We start from the raw sequence: 22,449 nt of genomic DNA on the forward strand, positions 1-22,449 counted from the left end.
ATGGAGCTACTTTGGGAGATGCCTTTTGGGAAAGTAATGCTGAGTTTGCTAATGAGTTCCTGTTAAAATCTGTTGCCTGACCCATTAGAAGCTGACAGTGGGTCTCTATCCTATTGCACCTACTTTTGGTTGGTCACTTGGAATCTACCAGACATCCTGTGAAAAAAAAAAAAGAAAGAAAAAGACAAGCATAATCTGGGATTATGCTTATGTGTGTGAAAGTTTGGCATTAATATTTCCTTTGAGTGTGAGCCCTCTGATAACAGGGATAGTTATCAGAAATATTCAAGTATTTGTGCAAGCCCCTGATAGTGAAAGAAACTTCAGATATGCAGTCTGTAAGCAGGTTTCCTATAGTGTGGTTACTCCATTAGAGGTGTAAAATTTGTTCTTGAATTTAGCTGAAGAGATTCATGAGCCTGCCTCAGCCTAGAAGCCATTTAAACCAGCTTCATGACTGGCCAGAGTTGTACAGACAGCAAAATGTGCCACTGACTTCTTTATTGCAGTTCAAGGCACAGTGTGGGCAAAATACTAATGTATCCTGCTTCACCTGGGTACAGCTAGGCCAGGTAAAACCTTCACTGTTAAAGGCTAAAACAAAACGAGGAATGGCACATTATATAGAAAAACTGGCCAGAAGTCACCTATGGAGAAGTAAAATGAGTGGCACTGTAGGATTCTACAAAATATAATTTTACTTTGCTGCACAGTTAGAACCTAAATTTTGGAGAGTAATTTATTACATACGGATAGAATGCTTGAGAGATCTACATTTCAGTGGGGGTGCTGAAACCTGGGACCCTGATGCAATCTTTGGTATAAGGCTGGAGACAGTGTTTTTTTTCCTTTCCCCTGAAGAAATCTGTATACCAAAAAGTTAAGAGAAAGACTCCAAATCTTCTCTCTCTTCTCTTAAAAGAGGAGAGGGAGAGCTACCTCTCCCTTCTACAGAACCATGCTCAGATTCATTGTTAGTGTTCTTCACCTGCAATACCAACTTTGTGTGTCTGTGTAGGACTCCTGGCTTCTCTCTCAATTGCACCAAGAGAGTAGGTATGTCAGACCACATAGTTAGTAGTTTGTAGAATCTATATGTACTGTATTTATGATATTGACAAAAATAAATATATACAATTTAACACTCTGAAAACCTCCACAACAATAACTTCAGACCCAAAAGGCTTCAGTGGTCCAAACTGAACCACTTTGGTATTTAAGAAATATTATAAAAATCATCATGAAATAATGCTCTTTTGACTCATCTTACAAAAATGAGTGTATATGCAAAACAGAAAACAAACTTACAGTTACTTAAGGGGAGACTGAAGGGTGGAGGGACAAATTAGGGGTCTGATTTAATAAACTGTTATGTATAAAACAGATAAGCAACAAGGATATACTGGATAGCACAGAGAAATTTATGCATTGTCTTGCAATAACTTATAATGGAGTATAATTTGCAAAAATATTGAATCACTATGTTGTTCACCTGAAACTAATACTGTAATCAACTAATTAAAAAGTATAAATAATACTACTTTTCAAATACTGCAAAATTCAGAATAAATGTTTAAAAACAAGTGTTTCAAATATATTACCCCAATTACGTTTCAGTAATAGAATGGAGGGATGAGTTCTGGAATAGTCACAATGGAACACTGCAAAGCAATAAATTACTGATACACGACGTGTATGACAAACAGTGCTGATCCAAAGAAGGCAGACACATTATATAATATATACATAGTGCACATACATTTACATACAGTACATACTGTATGACTATAGTTATCTGAAGTTAAAAACAGGCAAACATGATCTATGCTAATAGAAGGGGGCAGTGTTACTTACTGGGAGGACAACACCAGGTGGCCTCCTGGGGTGCTTAAAAAATTGTTCCATATGTTCATCATGATTGATATACGGGCATCTCTGTATAGAATATTTTATTTACTTGAATGCTTAAACATCTGCATTTAACTCATTATATAATTTATACCTTAAAAGAGATACCACCATTTTGACACTGGGAAGATACATATGATTCAATGACACTGGATATTTGAGCCATGTTAATGTGCATTCCAAAGGTCCACAGCCACAAAAACACGATTCCTGAAGACCCTTTCAGTGGTCTTAAGATCACAAAGCGTTAGTTCAGAGATTATTTTCTTCTAAACACCATGTGGCTTATACTCCCACTGACTCACTCACCTGGGACACTCTGACTTGAGCACTCTTCCTCTAATATCCATGGCTCCTCTCCTTGCTCCAATTTGAGGATAACTTCTGGCTTAGGGATACAGTACCCTGTGAATGAGGATTATATGACTTGAAACAAATAAGTGTCAGGGCCTTTGAAGGAGCAGGACAGTGTATTTCAAAGAATATACAATTAAAGAAAGCTCATTTAATCCTACTATGGGGCAGAGGTGGCTTCCCTGGTGGCTCAGAAAATAAAGAATCAGCCTGCAATGTGGGAGACTGGGGTTTGATCCCTGGATTGGGATGATCCCCTGGAGAAGGGAATGGCAACCCATTCCAGTGTTCCTATCTGGAGAATTCCATGGACAGAGGAGCCTGGAGGGCTATAGTCCATGGGGTCACAAAGAGTTGGACACGACTCTGCATAGGCAGAGGACAGCATATTGTTTCTGGTACTCAAAAGGGATAAACTGTCTTTGGTCTCTAAATCCCAAACCTAAGTATTATTTTAGTCTACAGAAATCCCACAAGTTTCTATAAGTAGGAAAGGACAGGTACACTGGTAGTCTACATGGGAGACAAGTGTTACCTACCCACTGAGATGAGGTGGCTGTAGTTCTCCAGCATCACGTCCCTGTACAGCATCCTCTGAGCTGGGTCCAGGTGCTGCCACTCCTCCTGAGTGAAGCCCACAGTCACATCCCTGAATGACAACGATCCCTAGAAAACCACACTTCGGCTCAGTCTCCAGGGGTGAGAATCAGGTGATTGATGTGGGGGAAGAAAAAGAGTTTAAAGACTAATTCTTACCATTTTCCTGTAAAAATGTTAACAAAGGATCTTCACTATGTAGCTTACACTTTGGTGTTAAAGTGTATATAGTATTACACTTTGTGATTAAACAAAAGAAACCATGGGAGAGATACCATTGGCAAATTGGTTTATTACTTCATGGAAAAATACCCGCATGCCTTTAGGTGACTGAAACTGTCCTAGTTTTTGAGAATTCCAAGTTGAATAATTTAGTCTTCCTAGTCTCAAAGAACTTACTCTCATAAGCAAACATATCAAGACATACCTACCATAACTTAAAGGATTCATATCACAAATACATGCAATGCAGACAGATCATAAAGGGATGCTATGCAAGTTCATGTGAGAGTGTCAGCAACTCTGGATTTCACTGAGCAGATAAAACTGCCAGTGCTTAAATAGAAATAATAGTTTCTTTGCAAATACATGGCAAAACTGCTAAAAAAGAAAATGTGTAGCAAGCCAATGGACTGCACAACAGGACAGGAGAGCAAGTCTGAAGCTGTGATGAGATGAAGGCTGCAGAGGCAGGGGGAGAAGGTTTAGGGGAAGGAAACCAGGGAATATATTTGGCTTAAATTCTGTTGGTGATCTCCAGATATTTCATCACTCAACCTAATCCATAAAATTCTTGAGCAACCACTATTTTATTTCTCTATAAATTAAATATTATCAATTCACATACAAGAACTTAATTCTGTTCTTATTTTCCAGATAAAAATCGAAATAAGCTAATATTTTCTTCCTGTGTCCTAAAGGATAGACAGTATGTGACAACACACAGTTATCTTGCACACTCCCTTGGGGCACAGCCTCCCTCTCCCCCCAACCTCTACTCACCCCAGGTCATTGCTGTGAATAGCAGGAATGGTGAAATGGAAACACACAATTCAGTCCCACTTAAACTAACTGTTGCTGAGGAAGCAATGATCCCAAAGTGGTGTGGAGACTGTGCTGGAGAGCACTGTTGGAGCTGGATCACCTATAGTAAGGGGGCAGCAGCAGCAGAGAGGCTAAACAGACAATTTGGTGAACAAAGGGAGAGAGAAAGAGTTACTCTCAGAGGGTCTGCATGATCTTTGTTAGAGGTTCTGGAAGCCTCCTCAAGTCTGGGGAAACAAAAGGAAGAGCAGGGTAGACGCACAGTGAAATGAAACAGATGCTAGACATACAGTACACCAAACAAACAGAACGTGGAAGTAGAATATCAACTGGAAGGTTGGACAGATGATTCTGGAAAAGAGGAAAGAGCTCTAGTATGAAAAAAAAACTTGGGTGAAAATGGCAACTCCATGTCACTGGGGTCACCAGAGTGAATCAGATGGTCACAGAGGAAATAAGGAAAGAAAGAAATGCCAGCACAGAATATGAAGGAATACCAATATTTGAGTGGCTGATAGAAAAAAAAAAAATAGGGCTAGAAAAAAGAAAAATAGGCTATGAAAGCCAAGAGGAAATTTTTTGAAATGTAAGAACAGAACCAAATGACAGGAGAATAGTAGGAAATAATAAGTAACAGTTTCACAAGTAACACAGTTTCACAAATAACTGACACTTCCAATTAAAGATGGCAGACTTAAAACACATCTACTTCTGAAGCCTCTGATGCCTCCAGCAATATAAGTGGAAGAAACAATAAAGATAAATGTGCAAATAACAGAATATACTGGAAGGCAATTTTACTCAACTTCTAGATGATATGAGCAGATAGTAAGACAGAGAGAAACTACAAGCATGGTACCTACAAGTTATATAAGCACAGACGTGGGAGCTTCCAACCACAGCCAGTGACCATCAAGCTCTAAGCCCTCCATCCAGGGCTAGGGGTCAGTGTAGGTGGTAAGACTAATGGCAAAATAACTGACAGCTGACTGCTAGGGCATTTTAGTGTCTCCCTTATTCTGTGGAGATCCAGCAGTTAATGAAGAGCAAAGTTGAAGAGCAGCCATTCTATGAAGTTGGGACACTTAAAAAAAAAGCTCTCTATATAGTTGGCCCTCCATATGAACAGGGTCCACATCCACAGATTAAACCAACCACGAACTGAAAATATTTGGGGGAAAAAAACTAGAAAGTTCCAAAAGGCAAAACTGAATTTGTCACACACCAGCAACTACTTACAACTACATACTATTTAAATAGTACTTACATCGTATTTGGTATTGTAAGTAATCTAGAAACAATTTAAAGTATATGAGAGGACCTGTCACAAAGGAGGCAAGAATATATAATGGGGGAATGACAGCTTCAATAAATCATGCTGGGAAAACTGGACTACATGCTCACACCATAAAAAGTAAAACTCAAAATGGATTAAAGACTTAAATGTAAAACCTGAAACCATGAAACTTCTAGAAAACATAGGCAGGGGATTTCCTTGGCATTCCAGTGGTTATGACTGTGTGCTTCCATGGCAGGGGGCCCGGGTTCAAACCCCAGTCAGGGAGCTAAGATTCTGCAAGCCATGTCCCCCCCCCCCCAAAAAATAAAGCTAATAACCCCTGCCCCCTCAAGACCTATAGGCAGTACCTTCTCTTTAACATTAGTCTTAGCAATGTTTTGGACATTATACTCAAACAAGGGAAACAAAAGCAAAAACTACCAGATATGGACTAGGTCAGACTAAAAAGCATTTGTACATTGAAGACAACTATCAACAAAATGAAAAAGCGGCCTAATGAATGGGAAAAGACATTTGTAAATAATATATCCAATAAGGGGTTAATATCCAACATGTATAAAGAACTCATACAGCTTGACATAAAAAAAAAAACAAAAAAAAAACAGCAGTTAAAAATGGGCAGGGACTTGAACAGACATTTTTCTAAAGAAAACATACAGATGGCCAGTAGAAACATAAAACAGTTTCTGGCTACCAAGAGGCAGCAGTTGGGGAGGGAGGAATTAGATGAAGGTAGATAAAATGTAAAAACTTTCAGTTATAAAATAAGCACTACGGATTAAGTACAGCTGATAAAGATAATTTACACTGCTATATGTTATTAAATGAAAATTGAGAGCAGACAATCCTGAGTTCTCATCAAAAGGAAAAAAACTTTTTTTTTTATTCCTTTAGTGTTATACCCATGAGATGATGGAGATTCACTTAGCCTAATGTGGTAATCATTTCATGATGTAAGTCAAATCATTATATTGTATACCTTAAACATACGTGCTATATGTCTATCACGTCTCAGTAAAACTGGGAAAAATTTATAAGTACATGGCATGTAAAACTGGGAAAAATTTATAAGTACATGGCATGATGTAGTAGGTTATATGCAAATATTACACCATTTTATGTATGGAACTTGTGCATCTGCAGATTTTTATATCTTTGGGAGGTATCTAGAACCAACCCCCAGCAGATACCAAGGGATGAGTGTATATGGACAATATGGACAATTCTGCCCAAAGTCAAGTTAACTAAGAAATACAACTCTTCAAACTTCAGTCCACCATAATGTTGTGGTTCAGTTGCTAAGTCATGTCTGACTCTTTCTGACCCTGTGGACTGCAGCACGCCAGGGTCCCCTGTCCTGGAGTTTGCTCAAATTCATGTCCATTGAGTCAGTGATGCCATTCAACCATATCACCCTGTGCTCCCACCCCCACCTTGCCTTCAATCTTGCCCAGCATCAGGGTCTTTTTCAGTGAGTTGGGGGTTTGCATCAGGTGGCCAAAGTATTGGAGCTTCAGCAACAGTCCTTCCAATGAATATTCAGAGTTGATCTCCTTTAGGATGGACTGGTTGGATCTCCTTGCAGTCCAAGGGACTCTCAAGAGTCTTCTCCAACACCACAGTTCAAAAGCATCAATTCTTCATCCCTCAGCCTTCTTTATGGTCCACATCTCACATCCATATATGACCACTGGAAAAACCATAGCTTTGACTATATGGATCTTTGTCAGAAAAGTGATATCTCTGCTTTTTAATATGCTGTCTAGGTTTCTCATAGCTTTCCTTCCAAGAAGTACATGGTTTTTTAATTCCGTGGCTATAGTCACTGTCCACAGTGATTTTGGAGCCCAAGAAAATAAAATCTGTTACTGCTTCCACTTTTTCCTCTTCTATTTGCCATGAAGTGATGGGACTGGATGCCATGATCTTAGTTTTTTGAATGTTGAGTTTCAAGCCAGCTTTTTAACTCTCCTCTACAGACCACCCTCATTGAGAGGCTCTTTAGTTCCTCTTCCCTTTCTGTCATTAGAATGGTATCATGGATGTACCTAGAGAGTACCATGCTAAGTGAAACAAGTGAGAGAGAGAAGGACATGGATGTACCAAGTGGGTGCTGTGCCAAGTGAGATAAATAATACAGAGAAAGACAAATAACGTATGATTTCACTTATATCACGAATCCAAACAAATATATGAACAGATATAACCAGACAGAATCAGAGTCATTAAAAAGAACAAACCAACAGACCTTAGTGCTCTAATTTCAGGACACATCACCCTCCATTTCAGGAACTGAAGGGGGACCTCCTGCTTGCCTGCCTGGCCTGAAGGAAAGTCCTCTGTGTCTATCCCTAGTCATTACCCACAGAACCTTGTGGTAAGAAACATCCACATCTACATCCTTAACTAACCATTCACTTTGCCATAGTTACCAATGCTAATCAAACTAGATCTTCATAGAGAAGTATGAAAAGAAAATGAAGACTTATCAAACAAGTAGGGAGAACCAAAGCATTAAAAGTAAGCCATCAGAATGAACAGAATGATTGAAGAGTAAGGGAGGGGGAAGTACAAAAATAAGGGTAAGCAGTGAAATATTCTAAACAGAATCCTCAAAGAGGGACTTCTCTGGTGATCCAGTGGTTAGGACTCAGTGCTTTCACTGCCGTGGCTGAGTTCAATCCCTGGTTAGAGAACTACTGTCCCACAAGCTGTGTGGCATGGCCAAAAAAAGGATACTCGAAGATACTCAAAAGAATATTGCTTCCACATAAAATGAGAACAGCTGTCTATAAGAATCCATCAGAGAGAAAAGAGAGTACTTGAAAATGTTCATATTTGCTTAAATTGTGGAACCGTAAGATAAATGCTCTCAAAAGGCTACTAGAAAATGAACTTGACAAAGAATACAAAATTGTCTCTCAAAATAAAAATCAGAAAAATAATGAAGAGTTTATAAAATGTGAATGAATCCAGAGATAAATACCACTCTAAAAGAAATCTTAGGACAGACCACATAGGATAGAGGAAAGAAAAAAAGAAATAACAGCACATACGCCCAAAGAGACAGACGAATCTTCAGACTTAAAAGACACTGAATACAAAGGAGGGCTTCTGGAAAAAAATTAAAATGTGTATGTAGCTCCACCTGATGAAATTTCTGAAATCCAGTTAAAAATCCTTAAACTTCTATGAAAGTAAACAAGTAATGACTGACTGCAAAGAAATGAGAATCAAACTGATACCTGATTCATCCTCAGCAAAAATCAGTAACAAAGGAAAGGAAGAGAGATGCTTACAATTTTCTGAAGACAATTACTTTTTTTTTTCCTGCCCAGAATTATATATCCAGCCAAAAAGCCATTCATACAACAAAGAAAAACAAGTATATGATAAAATTTAAACCATACATCCCTGAGCCTGTTTTACAAAATTATTCCAGAATATACTCTATCAAAACAGCAGAATCCAAGAATGAGAAATACATGACAAGAAATAAGTGAGAATGTAAGAGATCAGCATTAACTAGTTTCCAGTAAAGCCAGAGAAGACAGTTATCAGGGTTATAAATGGAAGGGAAGTGGTTCTGTTTACTGAACAGGTGGCATAAGACTGTCAACTTTGTGAGAAGTACATGTACCCAAAGCATCCCTCCATAATGACCATGGACAATGCCGCAGGCTGAGGACTCAGGCTGAGCTGCCCCAAAACAAGAGAAGTGGCATTGTTCCACCAATAAACAAAGTATTTATATAAAGAGAAGTGCTGAAATTTAGGCAACCTAAAATGAGATGATAAAATCTGCAATAAAAGACAAAACAAGAACACTGTCCTTTATTGCAGTGGGCTCAAACCCAGGTAAAAAGTCTCAACCATTTTCAGTGTTCCTTTGAATAAATCACTCCATCTACCTTCCACATATAACCTTTTGTTGACTACCATTCATCACCTCTAAAATGATATAAAAAAGCACTGGAATTATATGAGCTAATAAAGGGATAGTACCTGCAGGGCCTCACACATGGTCATTCTTCAATTACAGTTCTTCTACAGGTCAAGAACTGTTCTCACAAATTACTTTTGATATTGCAACAACAAAATAACCTGAATACTTCAAGCAAGTCTAACTTATTAGCATTCCATTTTTTAAGAATAGAAAAAATGTTAATATTCAACATGTAAAGAAACCATTAAAATGATCTCTATAAAACATGGGATATGAGAGGGGGAGAGAGTAAAACCTGCTAAAAAAAAAATCACATCTTGTTTAGAATTTTGAAATATATACAAATACCAAATTATGTTATATGTCTGAAATTAATATTGCAAATCAGAAAGAATTCAGTCCAGGCAGAAAACCAGTAGGCATTGTTCAAAAACATTTTAAGACCAAAGAAAAACCCATAGCTACCTGGGCAAAAGGCTACTAGAGACATACAATAGGTTACCTAAAGCCTGGGGAAGAATGTTGGGGATAGTTTCTTTTTTGGGAGATAAAGATAACCAAAAATACTTGTGTACACTAGGGAATTTAAAAAGTCATACCCAGGTTAGGATGCATTCCTAGGGAAAACCTCAGAAGATCTAAGCTTGTACCTCTAGTTGATCTCTACATGCAGTGGAAGCAGGATACAAAGGCTAGGGCAGCTGAACATGGACGTGCTAAGTCCTAAAGAATAACTCCAGCACTGTGTCAATTTGCAAAGACTGGGAAAGGTGGTTGCTTGGGAAGTTTTTTTTTTTTTTCATCCCAGCCTTCGAGGAACAGTCTATCAAAACACTAACTGAACACAAGCTAAAAACAGAGAATTCAGTGACAACAGATGATGACAAATACCTTGCAAAAACAAAAGCAGTCTGAAAGTCATATGGGTAACTATAGCCTTCAACAATCAAAAACAGAAAAATCTGGAGAAGAGCAAGAAAGTAATTTCTAAAATTACAACATTATGTTTCAATGACAAAATCACAAAGCATACAAAGGAACAAAAAAGTATGGCCCAATCAAAGGAAAAATGTAAACTCACAGAAATGTTCCTGAGGAAGACCAGACATTGAACTTCCTAGACAAAGACTTTACTCAAAAAGCTAAAAGAGAAGTAGAAGTCAAGATGGCAGAGCAGGACATGGAGTTCATCTCTCCCCACAAATACATCAGGAATATATCTACAAGTGGAACAATTCTCCCAGAGCACCTGCTGAACACTAACAGAGATCCTCAGACACCTGTAAGGACAAGATTAATCCTCAGATAACCAGGTAGGACCAAAGAAAGAAAATGAAAAGTGGAAATGGAGGGGACCTATGCCCCTAGGCAGGAGAGGAGGTTCCCACACCCAAGGAAGCTCCCTCACCGGGGGTAGGGGAATCAGTTGGAATAAAAAAGGGGGCTTCAGGGGTTTGGAGGAAAGTATAGCACTCTTCTGTGGCAGGCAGGACAGAGTGAGATCTATACAGGTGGTCTGTGCCACAGCTTTGCATGCCCCAGGCGGAGACATGTGTCTGCCAGTGTGATGGCAGCTGGATGCTGAGCAGGGTGTTTGGAGAGCAGACCCAGAAACAGGACTGGTATTGCCTGCAAGGAGGCAGCCTGAGAATGGGCGTGAGGCGCTCCATAACTGGGAATGCTCATGGAAGAAGCCTGGGCTGCCACAGAAGTAAAGCAGCATTGTTCAAGGACATGCAGAGAGAGGAGTCACCACTGTAGCCTCTGTCCCCACATGCTGGTTGCTTCCACTGTGGGCACTAGGGGGGTACCTGCTGGAGTGGGCTGGTGTGGCCCTGGTTGCCACCTCTGGCCCCTCCCACTTGGTGGGCAAGTGTGCCACAGTTAGTCATTACCTCTGCCCCCTCCTGCCTGGGCGGGCCCACACACCCTTGATCCCTTCCCACCTGCAAGGGCTTCAGGTGCTCTGGGATAGCCCTGGGAGCAGACGCCTATAGGTACCCCACATGCAGAGGGGAAGATAAAACCACACCTGAAACCCAGGGGCTGTGCAGCTAAGGAAGAAGAGCTGAAATCTCTCCTCCAGCCTGGATGCATGAACAAACGATTTACTCCCCCGAACCAACTTTGTAGACATGGCACCTACAGAACATCTAAACATATACAACAGCTCTTGCAAATGAGATGGGTCTAGCTATAGCAGCTGTGGGCTCTGGGGGCACTAACATGTGGGGGATGGGCCGGGCTGAGCTGTCCCCATAAGCAGTCCCAGTGGGTCCAGATGCATGATTACTGCAAACCTGGGACCTGACCTCAGTGAATCCAGGCTGGTGACCTGATGAAAACAACTGGCCTGAGAGAAGCCAGGGCCAATTGCTAGAACACCTACAGTTAAGGTGAGGCTGTGAGCAGTGCCAGCAACAGTATAATCTGTGAGCATGGACAGTGGGTAAAAGGTGACGTAACAGAGCATGCTCACAGATGAATAGCTCCACAAGAGGAATACTCAGTGGCTTCTCTCCCAGTGGGAGTACTCCAGTACCAATGCAGATCAGAAACACAGCTGAAAAACAGATCTACTCCCAACAGCTAGGGAGGGCAGTGACAACCACAGAGCAAAGGGGAGGCTCCACTCAATATCCAGGTGAGGCTGTGGTCACCAAAACATCAGTCACAGCTCTTAAGGTGATAAGCGTAAGCTGAAGAGCAAGGTGGCACACATTCAAACTAAAAACAGCCCTTGAACCAAAAAATGTTAAAACCCACACAAGCTACACGGAGACATTCCCATGTTAAAAACAGCCTTCCAAGACTGTATGAGGGTTTGACATTGGGAGGAAGATCTCCAGAGCATGTAGCCTCGAAGGCCAGTGGGGCTGCAAGTGGGCTTGCAGGAGCTCCACAGGGCTGGGGGAAACAACAGACTATACTCTGGGAAGGTGCACTTAAGGTCTTGTGCAGTGTGACCCAACTCAAAGCAGTAATTCCACAGGAACCTGGGCTAGACCTACCTAGTGGTTTTGGAGGGTTTCCTGGGAAGGTGGGGATTGGCTGTAGCTCACCATGGGGGAAAGAACAGTAGTAGTGGAGGCCCCAGGGAACTGTGGTATGAGTACTCATCTAGGTCCCCATTTTGGCACCAAGATCTGATCCTAACCAACAGCCTGCAGGCTCCAGTGCTGTAAAGTCTCAGGCTAAACAAACCAACAAGATAGGAGCAGAGCCGCACCCACCAGCAGACAGACTGCCTAAAGTCATAGTGTGCTCACAGCCACCTCACAAACAAACCCTTTGACACAGCCTTGTGCACTAGAGGAACCACACCCAGCTCCACCCCACAGAAAGCACACACCAGTCCCTCTGACAAGGAAGCCTGCACAAGTCCCTAGACCAACCTCATTCACCAGGGGCCAGACACCAGAAGCAAGAGAAACAGTAATCCTAAAACCTGAGGAAAGGAGACCACAAACATATAAACTTAGAGAAAATGAGATGACAGAGAAATATGCTGCAGAAGAAAGAACAACCTAAAGACCTATAAGAGAAACTAAAAGAGGAGGAGAAAGGCAATCTACCTGAAAAATAATTCACAGTAATGATAGTAAAGATGATCTAAAATCTCAGAAAAAGAATGGAGGCACAGACCAAGAAGATACAAGATATGTTTAACAAAGAGCTAGAAGATTTAAAGAACAGAGATGAATAACATAATAACTGCAATGAAAAATATACTAGAAAGAATAAACAGGATAACTGAGGCAGAAGAATGAATAAATAAGCTGGAAGACAGTGGTAGAAATACTTCCACAGAACAGGATAAAGAAAAAGGAATGAAATAAGGACAGTCCCAGAGACCTCTGGGACAACATTAAAGGCAACAATTGAATTACAGGGGTCCCAGGAAAAAAAAGAAATGGCCTGAGAAAATACTTGAAGAGATTATAGCTAAAAACTTCTTCCCCTAACATGGAAAAGGAAACAGTCACCCAACTGGAGGAAGCAGAGTCCCATACAGGATAAACAAAAGGAGGAACACACGTTAACAAAACGTTGAGACACATGTTAATCAAGCTAACGAAAATTAAATACAAAGAAAAAAACCTTATCCATTCGTCTGCTGATGGACATCTAGGTTGCTTCCATGTCCTGGCTATTGTAAACAGTGCTGCGATGAACATTGGGGTACACGCGTCTCTTTCAATTCTGGTTTCCTCGGTGTATATGCCCAGCAGTGGGATTGCTGGGTCATATGGCAGTTCTATTCCCAGTTTTTTAAGGAATCTCCACACTGTTCTCCATAGTGGCTGTACTAGTTTGCATTCCCACCAACAGTGTAAGAGGGTTCCCTTTTCTCCACACCCTCTCCAGCATTTATTGCTTGTAGACTTTTGGATAGCAGCCATTCTGACTGGTGTGAAATGATACTGTTTACAATAGCCAGGACATGGAAGCAACCTAGATGTCCATCAGCAGACGAATGGATAAGGAAGCTGTGGTACATATACACAATGGAATATTACTCAGCCATTAAAAAAAATACATTTGAATCGGTTCTACTGAGATGGATGAAACTGGAGCCCATTATACAGAGTGAAGTAAGCCAGAAAGAAAAACAACAATACAGTATACTAATGCATATATATGGAATTTGAAAGATGGTAACGATAACCCTATATGCGAGACAGAATAAGAGACACAGATGCATGGAACAATTTTATGGACTCTGAGGGAGAAGGTGAGGGTGGGACGTTCTGGGAGAATAGCATTGAAACATGTATATTATCATATGTGAAACAGAACACCATTCCATGTTCGATGCATGTGACAAGGGCTCAGGGCCGGGGCAATGGGATGATCCAGAAGGATGGGATGGGGAGGGAGGTGGGTGGGGGGTCCAGGAAGGGGAACACATGTAAACCCATGGCTGATTCATGTCAATGTATGGCAAAAACTATTACAATATTGTAAAGTAATTAGCCCCCAACTAAAATAAATAAATTTATAAAAAAAAAAAAAAAGAAAAAAAACATAAAAGCAAAAAGGGGAAAGCAACAAATAATATACAAAGGACTCCCCACAAGGTTATAAACTGATTTTTCCGCAGAAGCTGTAGAGCTTCTGTAGAGGCCAGAAGGGAGTGACACGATCTATTTAAAACAATGAAAGGTAAAAATCTATAGCCAAGAATACTCAACAAGGCTCTGCCATTCAGATTTGACAGAGAAATCAAAAGCTTTACAGATGAACAAAAGCTCAGAGAATTCAGCACCACCAAATCAGCTTTACAACAAATGCTAAAGGAACTTCTCTAAGGGTAGAATAAAGAGGTCACAACTAGAAACAAGAAAATCACAAGTGGGAAAGCTTACCAGTAAAGGCAAACACAGTAAAAGTAGGAAATCATCCACACACAAATATGATATCAAAGCTAGCAACTGTTAGATAAGGAGAATACTAATCCAGGAAATGAGGACTGCAAATTGAAATTGAAAGACCAGCAACTTAAAACAATCTTGTATAGACTACTATATTGAAACCACATTAAAAAAAACACACACACATGGGAACTGCAAACCAAGAAACAACAGATGCACACACAAAAAGAAAAAGGAACCCTAACACAACACAAAAGATAGTTATCAAACCACAAGAGAACAAAGAGAAAGGAAAGAAAAAAAGACCTACAAAAACAAATCCAAAAATATTCAGAAAATGGCAACAGGCACATACATATCAACAAATAGCTTAAATGTCAATGGACTAAATGCCCAAAGCAAGATACAGATTTGCTTAATGGATACAAAACTAAGACCCATATACCTGCTGTCTACAAGAGACCCACTTCAGATCTAGGGACACATACAGAAAGATGCTGGATGGAAAAAGATGTTCCAACAAATGGAAATAAAAAGAAAGCCAGTGTAGCAATACTCCTATCAGACAAAATTAGACTATAAAACAAAGACTTTTACCAAGAGACAAGACACTACATAACAATCAAGGGATCAATCCAAGAAGAAGCTAAAACAATTGTAAGTATATATGCACTCAACAAAGAAGCACCTCAATATTTAAGGCAGAATCTATCAGCCATAAAAGGAGATATTGACAGTAACACAGTAATTGTGGGGGACTTTAATATCCCATTTTCATCAATGAACACATCATCCAGAGAGAAAATCAATACAGAACCACAAGTCTTAAATGAAATACTAGACCAGACAGAATTGGTATTTGTAGGACATTCCATCCAAAAGCAGCAGAATATACTTTCTTCTCAAGTGAACGCAGAACATTCTCCAAGATAAATCACTTCTCGGGCCACTAATCTGGGGTCGCAAAGAGTCGGACATGACTGAGCGACTGAACTGAACTGGGCCACTAATCAAGCCTCATTAAATTCAGGAAAGCTGAAATCAGATCTAACATCTTTTTGACCACAACACTATAAGATTAGAAATCAATTACAGGAAAAATATATAAAAAATACAAACACATGGTGGCTGAACAATGTTACTAAATCAACAGATCACTGAAGAAATCAAAGAGGAATCAAAGAATACCTAGAAACAAATGACAATGAAAACACGACAATCCATAACCTATGGGCTGGAACAAAAGCAATCCTAAGAGTAAAGTTAATACAATCTTACTTCAGGAAGCAAATAAACAAAAAAACTCAAACATTCTAACTTTATACCTAAAGCAACTAGGGAAAGTAGAAAAAAACAAAACACAACATTAGTAGAAGGAATGAAATCATCAAGATCAGAGCAGAAATAAATGAAATAGAAGTGGAGAAAACAACAGAAAGGAACCAAAAGGTCCACGTTTGTTCAGTGGATTAGAGGACATGGAAAACTGTAAAGATGAAAAAAAGGTTTTCTATATCCTACTGGTCATACTTAGAAGACATTTCCATACTATAATGATTGTTTTGTGTGTGCATTTTATTCTTCAGTACTATTGTTGTTGTTCAGTTGCTCAGTCATGTCCAACTCTTTTGATCCCACGGACTGCAGCACGCCAGGCTTCCCTGTCCTTCACTATCTCCTGGAGTTTGCTCAAACTGATGTCCACTGAGTCAATGATGCCATCCAACCATCTCATCCTCTACTGCCCCCTTCTCGTGCCCTCAATCAGAGTCAACACTATATATAAAGAGTCTCCTGAGAGTGAAAAAGCTGGCTTGAAACTCAACATTCAAAAAGCTAAGATGATGGTATCAGGTCCCATCACTTCATGGCAAAAAGAAGGGGAAAAAGTGGAAGCAATGATAGATTTTATTTTCTTGGGCTCCAAAATCACCGGGGAGTGTGACTACAGCCCTTAAATTAAAAGACACCTACACCTTGGAAGGAAAGCTACGAGAAACCTAGAGAGCATATTAAAAAGCAGAGACATCACTTTGCTGACAAAGGTCCATAAGTCAAAGCTATGGTTTTTTCAGTAGTCATGTGTATGGATGTGAGAATTGGATCATAAAAAAGGCTGAGCACCAAAGAATTGATGCTTTCGAACTGTGGTGCTGGAGAAGACTCTTGAGAGTCCCATGTACAGCAAGGAGGTCAAACCAGTCAATCCTAAAGGAAATCAACCCTGAATATTCATTGGAAAGACTGATGCTGAAGCTCCAATACTTTGGCCACCTGATGTGAAGACTGACTCACTGGAAAAGACCCTAATGCTGGGAAAGATTGAAGGCAAAAGGAGAAGAGGATGGCAGAGGATGAGATAGTTAGGTAGCATCACTGACTCAATGGACATGCATTTGAACAAATTCTGGGAGATAGTGTAGGACAGAGGAATCTGGCATGCTGCAGTACATGGGGTCGCAAAGAGTTGGACATGACTTAGCTACTGAACAGCAACTGTGTGTGTGTGTGTGTGTGTGTGTGTGTGTGTGTGTGTGTGTGTGTGTGTGTGTGTGTGTGTGTGTGTGTGTGTGTGTGTGTGTGTGTGTGTGTGTATAGTTGACAACAAGTACTTTTTGGGAAATATCTAGTCATTCTAGATGCTCTGAAGTGCCTGATATATGTTAAAAGTAGAGGTAGTAAAGAGGCATTTTGTAAATATCTTTTTGTTAAAATTCATATGAAATAGTGTTAATTTCAGAGGGACTGGCCAAACTACCTCTCTGAACAGTATGCATTGTGTTTGTGCACTGAGGGGAAGGAGATGGAAGTGAAAAGAGCTCTGTGCCAGTGTGTTTATACTGAGGCAAGATTAACCATTGTCTTTGTGCATTTTTTTCACTTTTACTGTGTATTTAGTGTATGTAATGGACAAACAAGTCCTATTTTACATTTAGTCTTTCCAGATGTTATAGAGGTTGCCAGTGTATGACAAAACTGCTGCTAAGTCGCTTCAGTCGTGTCCGACTCTGTGCGACCCCATAGACGGCAGCCCACCAGGCTCTGCCGTCCCTGGGATTCTCCAGGCAAGAATATTGGAGTGGGTTGCCATTTCCTTCTCCAGTGCATGAAAGAGAAAAGTGAAAGTGAAGTCGCTCAGTCGTGTCTGACTCTTAGCAACCCCATGGACTGTAGCCTACCAGGCTCCTCTGTCCATGGGATTTTCCAGGCAAGAGTACTGGAGTGGGGTGCCATCGCCTTCTCTGCTCTTTGTACTAGTAATGTACTAATAATGTACTAGTGAGTGAAGTCGCTCAGTCGTGTCCGACTCTTCTCGACCCCATGGACTGCAGCCCACCAGGCTCCTCCGTCCATGGGATTTTCCAGGCAAGAGTACTGGAGTGTGTTGCCATTTCCTTCTCCGTATGACAAAACTAGAATTAGTATATAATACATTTTGTTTTAAACTTTCCAGGAAAGACTGTCTTCTGAAAATTTGAGCATTACAGCCCTTTGGGTTGGTGGAGGTGGAAGGTCATATTCTGGAAAGGACCTTTGGAAACTGAAATTGTAAATCACATGTAAGTGACAAAAGACATTAATCTGCAACAAAGGAGCAAGACTGTACAATGGAGAAAGAAGTCTCTTCAATAAGTAGTACTGGGAAAACTGGACAGCTACATGTAAAACAATTAACTTAGAATATTCTTTAGCCTATACACAAAAATAAACTCAAAATGGATTTTAAAGACCTAAATGTAAGACCAGATGGATACTACAAAACTCTCAGAGGAAAACATAGGAAGAACACTCTCTCACATAAATTGCAGCAGTATTTTTTTAAATCATCCTAACATAATGGAAATAAAAACAAAAATAAATATGTGACCTAATTAAACTTAAAAGTTTCTGCACAGCAAAGGAAACCATCAGCAAAATGAAAAAACAAAAACAAAAACACAGAATGGGAGAAAGTATTTGAAAATGATGCAACTGACAAAGGATTAATACTCAAAATATACAAACAGCTCATGCAGCTCTATGTATAGAAACAAACAAAAAAAGAACGAAAAAATTGGTAAAATATCTAAATAGATATTTCTCTAAAGACATACAGAAGGCCAAAAACCACATAAAAAGATGCTCAACATCCCTAATTTAAGCCAACTTTTTCACTCTCCTATTTCACTTTCACCAAGAGGTTCTTTAGTTCTTCACTTTCTGCCATGAGGGTAGTGTCATCTGCATATCTGAGGTTACTGATATTTCTCCTGGAAATCTTGATTCCAGCTTGTGCTTCATCCAGCCTGGCATTTCGCATGATGTACTCTGCATATAAGTTAAAGAAGCAGGGTGACAATATACAGCCTCGATGTACTCCTTTCCCGATTTGGAACCCGTCTGTTGTTCCATGTCCGGTTCTAACTATTGCTTCTTGACCTGCATACAGATTTCTCAGGAGGCAGGTAAGGTGGTCTGGTATTTCCGTCTCTGGAAGAATTTTCCACAGTTTGTTGTGATCCACACAGTCAAAGGCTTTGGCATAGTCAATAAAGCAGAAATAGATGTTTTTCTGGAACTCTCTTGCTTTTTTGATGATCCAATGGATGTTGGCAATGTGATCTCTGGCTCCTCTGCCTTTTCTAAATCCAGCTTGAACATCTGGAAGTTCACAGTTCACATACTGTTGAAGCTTGGCTTGGAGAACTTGAAGCATTACTTTGCTAGTGTGTGAGATCAGTGCATTGTGCGGTAGTTTGAACATTTCTTTGGCATTACCTTTCTTTGGGATTGGAATGAAAACTCACCTTTTCCAGTCCCATCACTTCATGGCAAATAGATGGGGAAACAATGGAAACAGTGAGAGACTTTATTTTTTTGAGCTCCAAAATCACTGCAGATCCTGACTGCAGCCATGAAATTAAGACGCTTGCTCCTTGGGAGAAAAGTTATGACCAACATAGACAGCATATTAAAAGCAGAGACATTACTTTGTCAACAAAGATCCATCTAGTCAAAGCTATGGTTTTTCCTATAGTCATGTATGGATGTGAGTTGGGACTATAAAGAAAGCGGAGAGCCAAAGAATTGATGCTTTTGAACTGTGGTGTTGGAGAAGACTCTTTAGAGTCCTTTGAACTGCAAGGAGATCCAACCAGTCAATCCTAAGAAAAATCAGTCCTGAATATTCATTGGAAGGACTGATGCTGAAGCTCCAATACTTTGGCCACCTGATGCGAAGAACTGATTCACTGGAGAAGACTCTGATGCTGGGAAAGATTGAAGGCAGGAGGAGAAGGGGACAACAGAGGGTGAGATGGTTGGATGGCATCACCGACTCAATGGACATTAGTTTGAGCAAACTCTGAGAGTTGTTGATGGACAGGGAAGGCTGGTGTGCTGCAGTCCATGGGGTTGCAAAAAGTTGGACACAACTGAGCGACTGAACTGAACTGAACCATTATTGGAGCCTTCAGCAAGTCATGATCTTTTTGCAGTCATAACATCAGAGGTCACTGATCACAGATCACCTTAACAAATATAGTATTGGGTTAACCCCTAAGTTCATTCGGGTTTTTCCATAAGAGGTAATGGAAAAACCTGAATGAACTTTTTGGCCAACCCAATAATAATGAGAAAGTTTGAAATGTTGTTGAGTGTTATTAAGAAGTAAGCAAATGGTCTTACAAAAATATCACAATAGACTTTCTTAATGTAGAATTGCCACAAAATTTCAATTTATTTAAAAAAATCTGCAAAGGACAATAAGATATGCCTATATGTACCTTATTTTCAAAGAACTGTGTTTTGATTTGTTTGGGGGCTGTTTGAGGAGAATGCCTACAACTCAATAACAGCAACAAAATTTTTAAATAGATAGTGGACTTGAACAGATGCTTCTCCAAAGAAAATATACAACTAGCCAGCTAGCTTATGAAAATATGCTCAAAATCACCAGTTATTCTGGAAATGCTAATCAAAACCACTATCAAATATTACCTACACCAATTATGAGGGCTGCTATTTAAAAAACCTGAAAATAATAAGCGGTGGTGAGAGTATGTAGAAATTAGAACCCTTGTGCACTGTTTGTGGGAATATAAAAGGGTGCAGCTGCTGTGAGCAACAGTATGGTGTTCTTAAAAAAAAAAAATTTGAATTACCATGTGACCCAGCAATACCACTTCTTGATGTTTATTCAAAAGAACTGAAAGTAGAATCTCAAGACATGTTTGTACATCCATGTTCATAAAGGCATTATGCACAGCAGCCAAAAGGCAGAAGGAAATGTCCATCAACAGATGAATGAATAAACAAAGATGTGATATATATACACACAATGGAATATTATGAAGGAAATTCTGACACATACAACATGGATAAACCCTGAGAACACTATGCTAAGTAAAAGAAGCCAGTCACAAAAAGACAAGTCCTGTATGATTTCACTCCCATGAAGTATCAAAGAGTAATCAAACTCATAGAAACAGAAAGTAGAATAGAGGCTTTCACTGGTCAGGGAGCAGAGAAGAATGGGGAGTTTTTGTTTCATGGGTGCAGAGTTTCTGTTTTGTAAGATGAAAATATTTTGGAGGTTTGATTATACCATAACATGAACAAACATAACACTACTGAACTATACACTTACGAACATTAAGATGGTAAAACAAAAGAAAAACAAGGATGCCTGCTTTGGCTACTTATATTCAACTCTGCACTAGAAATTCTAGCCAGAGCAATTAGGCAAAAAATAGATAAATAAAAGGTATTCAAACTGGATGGAAGAAGTGAAACTATGCTATTTGCAGATGATATGACTGCATATACAGACAATTCTAAAGAATCTACAAAGCAACTATTAGAACTTGTGAACAAATTCAGCAAAACAGGGTATAAGCTCAACACTCAAAAAATCAGTTGTATTTCTACATACCATAAATAAGCAATCAAAAAGGGAATTAAGAAAAGACTTCCATTTACAATATCATCTATAAGCAAACATGTAAGATCTGTACTCTGAAAACTACAAAATAGAAAATCTAACTTATTGAAAAAACATCTCACATTCATAGATACTATGACTTAATATTCTTAAAGTGGCAATATTTCCCAAAGCGGTCTATAGATTCAATGCAATCCTTACCAAAATCGCAACAGCCTTTTTGTGTGGAAACAGACAAGCTAACATAAAATTCATATGGACTTGGCAAGGGACCTTGCTGTGGAACACAGTTTGCCAGTTTCAAAATAAGTTAAACATAGAATTATCACATGATCCATCAATTTCACTCCTAGGAAAGAACTGAAATTAGGTCATCAAACAAAAACTTGTACATGAATGCTCACAGCACTGTTCTCAATAACCAAACATGGAGTCACCCCCAAATGCCCATCAAATGATAGAAAAACAAAAGGTACTATAGACAATGGAATATTTGTTTGGTCATAAAAGCGATGAACTAACTATACAAACTGCAACATGGAAGGGTCCTGAAAACACACTAAGTGAAAAAAGTCACACACAGAAGGCTACATGATTCCATTTATATGAGTTATCCAGAATAGGCAAATCCTTTAGAAGAAAATAGATTAACAGTAGCTAGGGGGTGGAGGGAATGGGGAGTAGCTGTTTATTGAGTGATGGTACTGCTTATTAGGATTTGCTGGTAGCTCAGTGGTAAAGAATCCACCTGCCAATGAAGAAGACTCAGGTTCGATCTCTGGGTTGGGAAAATCCCCTGGAGTAGGAAATAGCAACACACTCCAGTATTCTTGCTTGGAAAAATCCCATGGACAGAGGAGCCTGGTGGGCTGCAGTACATGGGGTTGCAGAGTCAGACAGGACTTGGAGACTAAACAACAGTATGGGGTCTCCTTTTGGTATGATGAAATATTGTTGAAGTAGGTGGTGGTTATGGTTGCACAACATCATTAATATACAAAAT

At 39.7% G+C, this 22,449-nt stretch overlaps 1 protein-coding gene across 12 annotated transcripts in view; it reads right to left on the reverse strand.

Moving 5' to 3' along the window:
• The window catches only part of LOC145538004 (uncharacterized), a 34,288-nt gene that overhangs the window by 9,374 nt on the left and 2,465 nt on the right, over positions 1-22,449 (reverse strand). For 2 of the 12 annotated variants that reach the window (XM_081569198.1, XM_081569201.1), the window contains exons 3-5: positions 3,862-4,034; positions 2,802-2,928; positions 2,218-2,313 (exon numbers count right to left, since the gene is read on the reverse strand). In XM_081569198.1, the coding sequence (XP_081425324.1) occupies positions 2,218-2,313; positions 2,802-2,853 (148 nt within the window). In that variant the 5' untranslated portion in view covers positions 2,854-2,928; positions 3,862-4,034. Of the gene's footprint in view, positions 1-2,217; positions 2,314-2,801; positions 2,954-3,861; positions 4,035-6,641; positions 6,894-12,160; positions 12,400-22,449 lie in introns of those variants that run through there. The other 10 variants (XM_081569193.1, XM_081569195.1, XM_081569200.1 and 7 more) reach the window with 8 other exon arrangements.

The sequence above is a fragment of the Giraffa tippelskirchi genome, chromosome 2 (genome assembly GCF_054371585.1).
Source record: "Giraffa tippelskirchi isolate mGirTip1 chromosome 2, T2T-mGirTip1v1.2.pri, whole genome shotgun sequence".
NCBI lineage: Eukaryota > Metazoa > Chordata > Mammalia > Artiodactyla > Giraffidae > Giraffa > Giraffa tippelskirchi.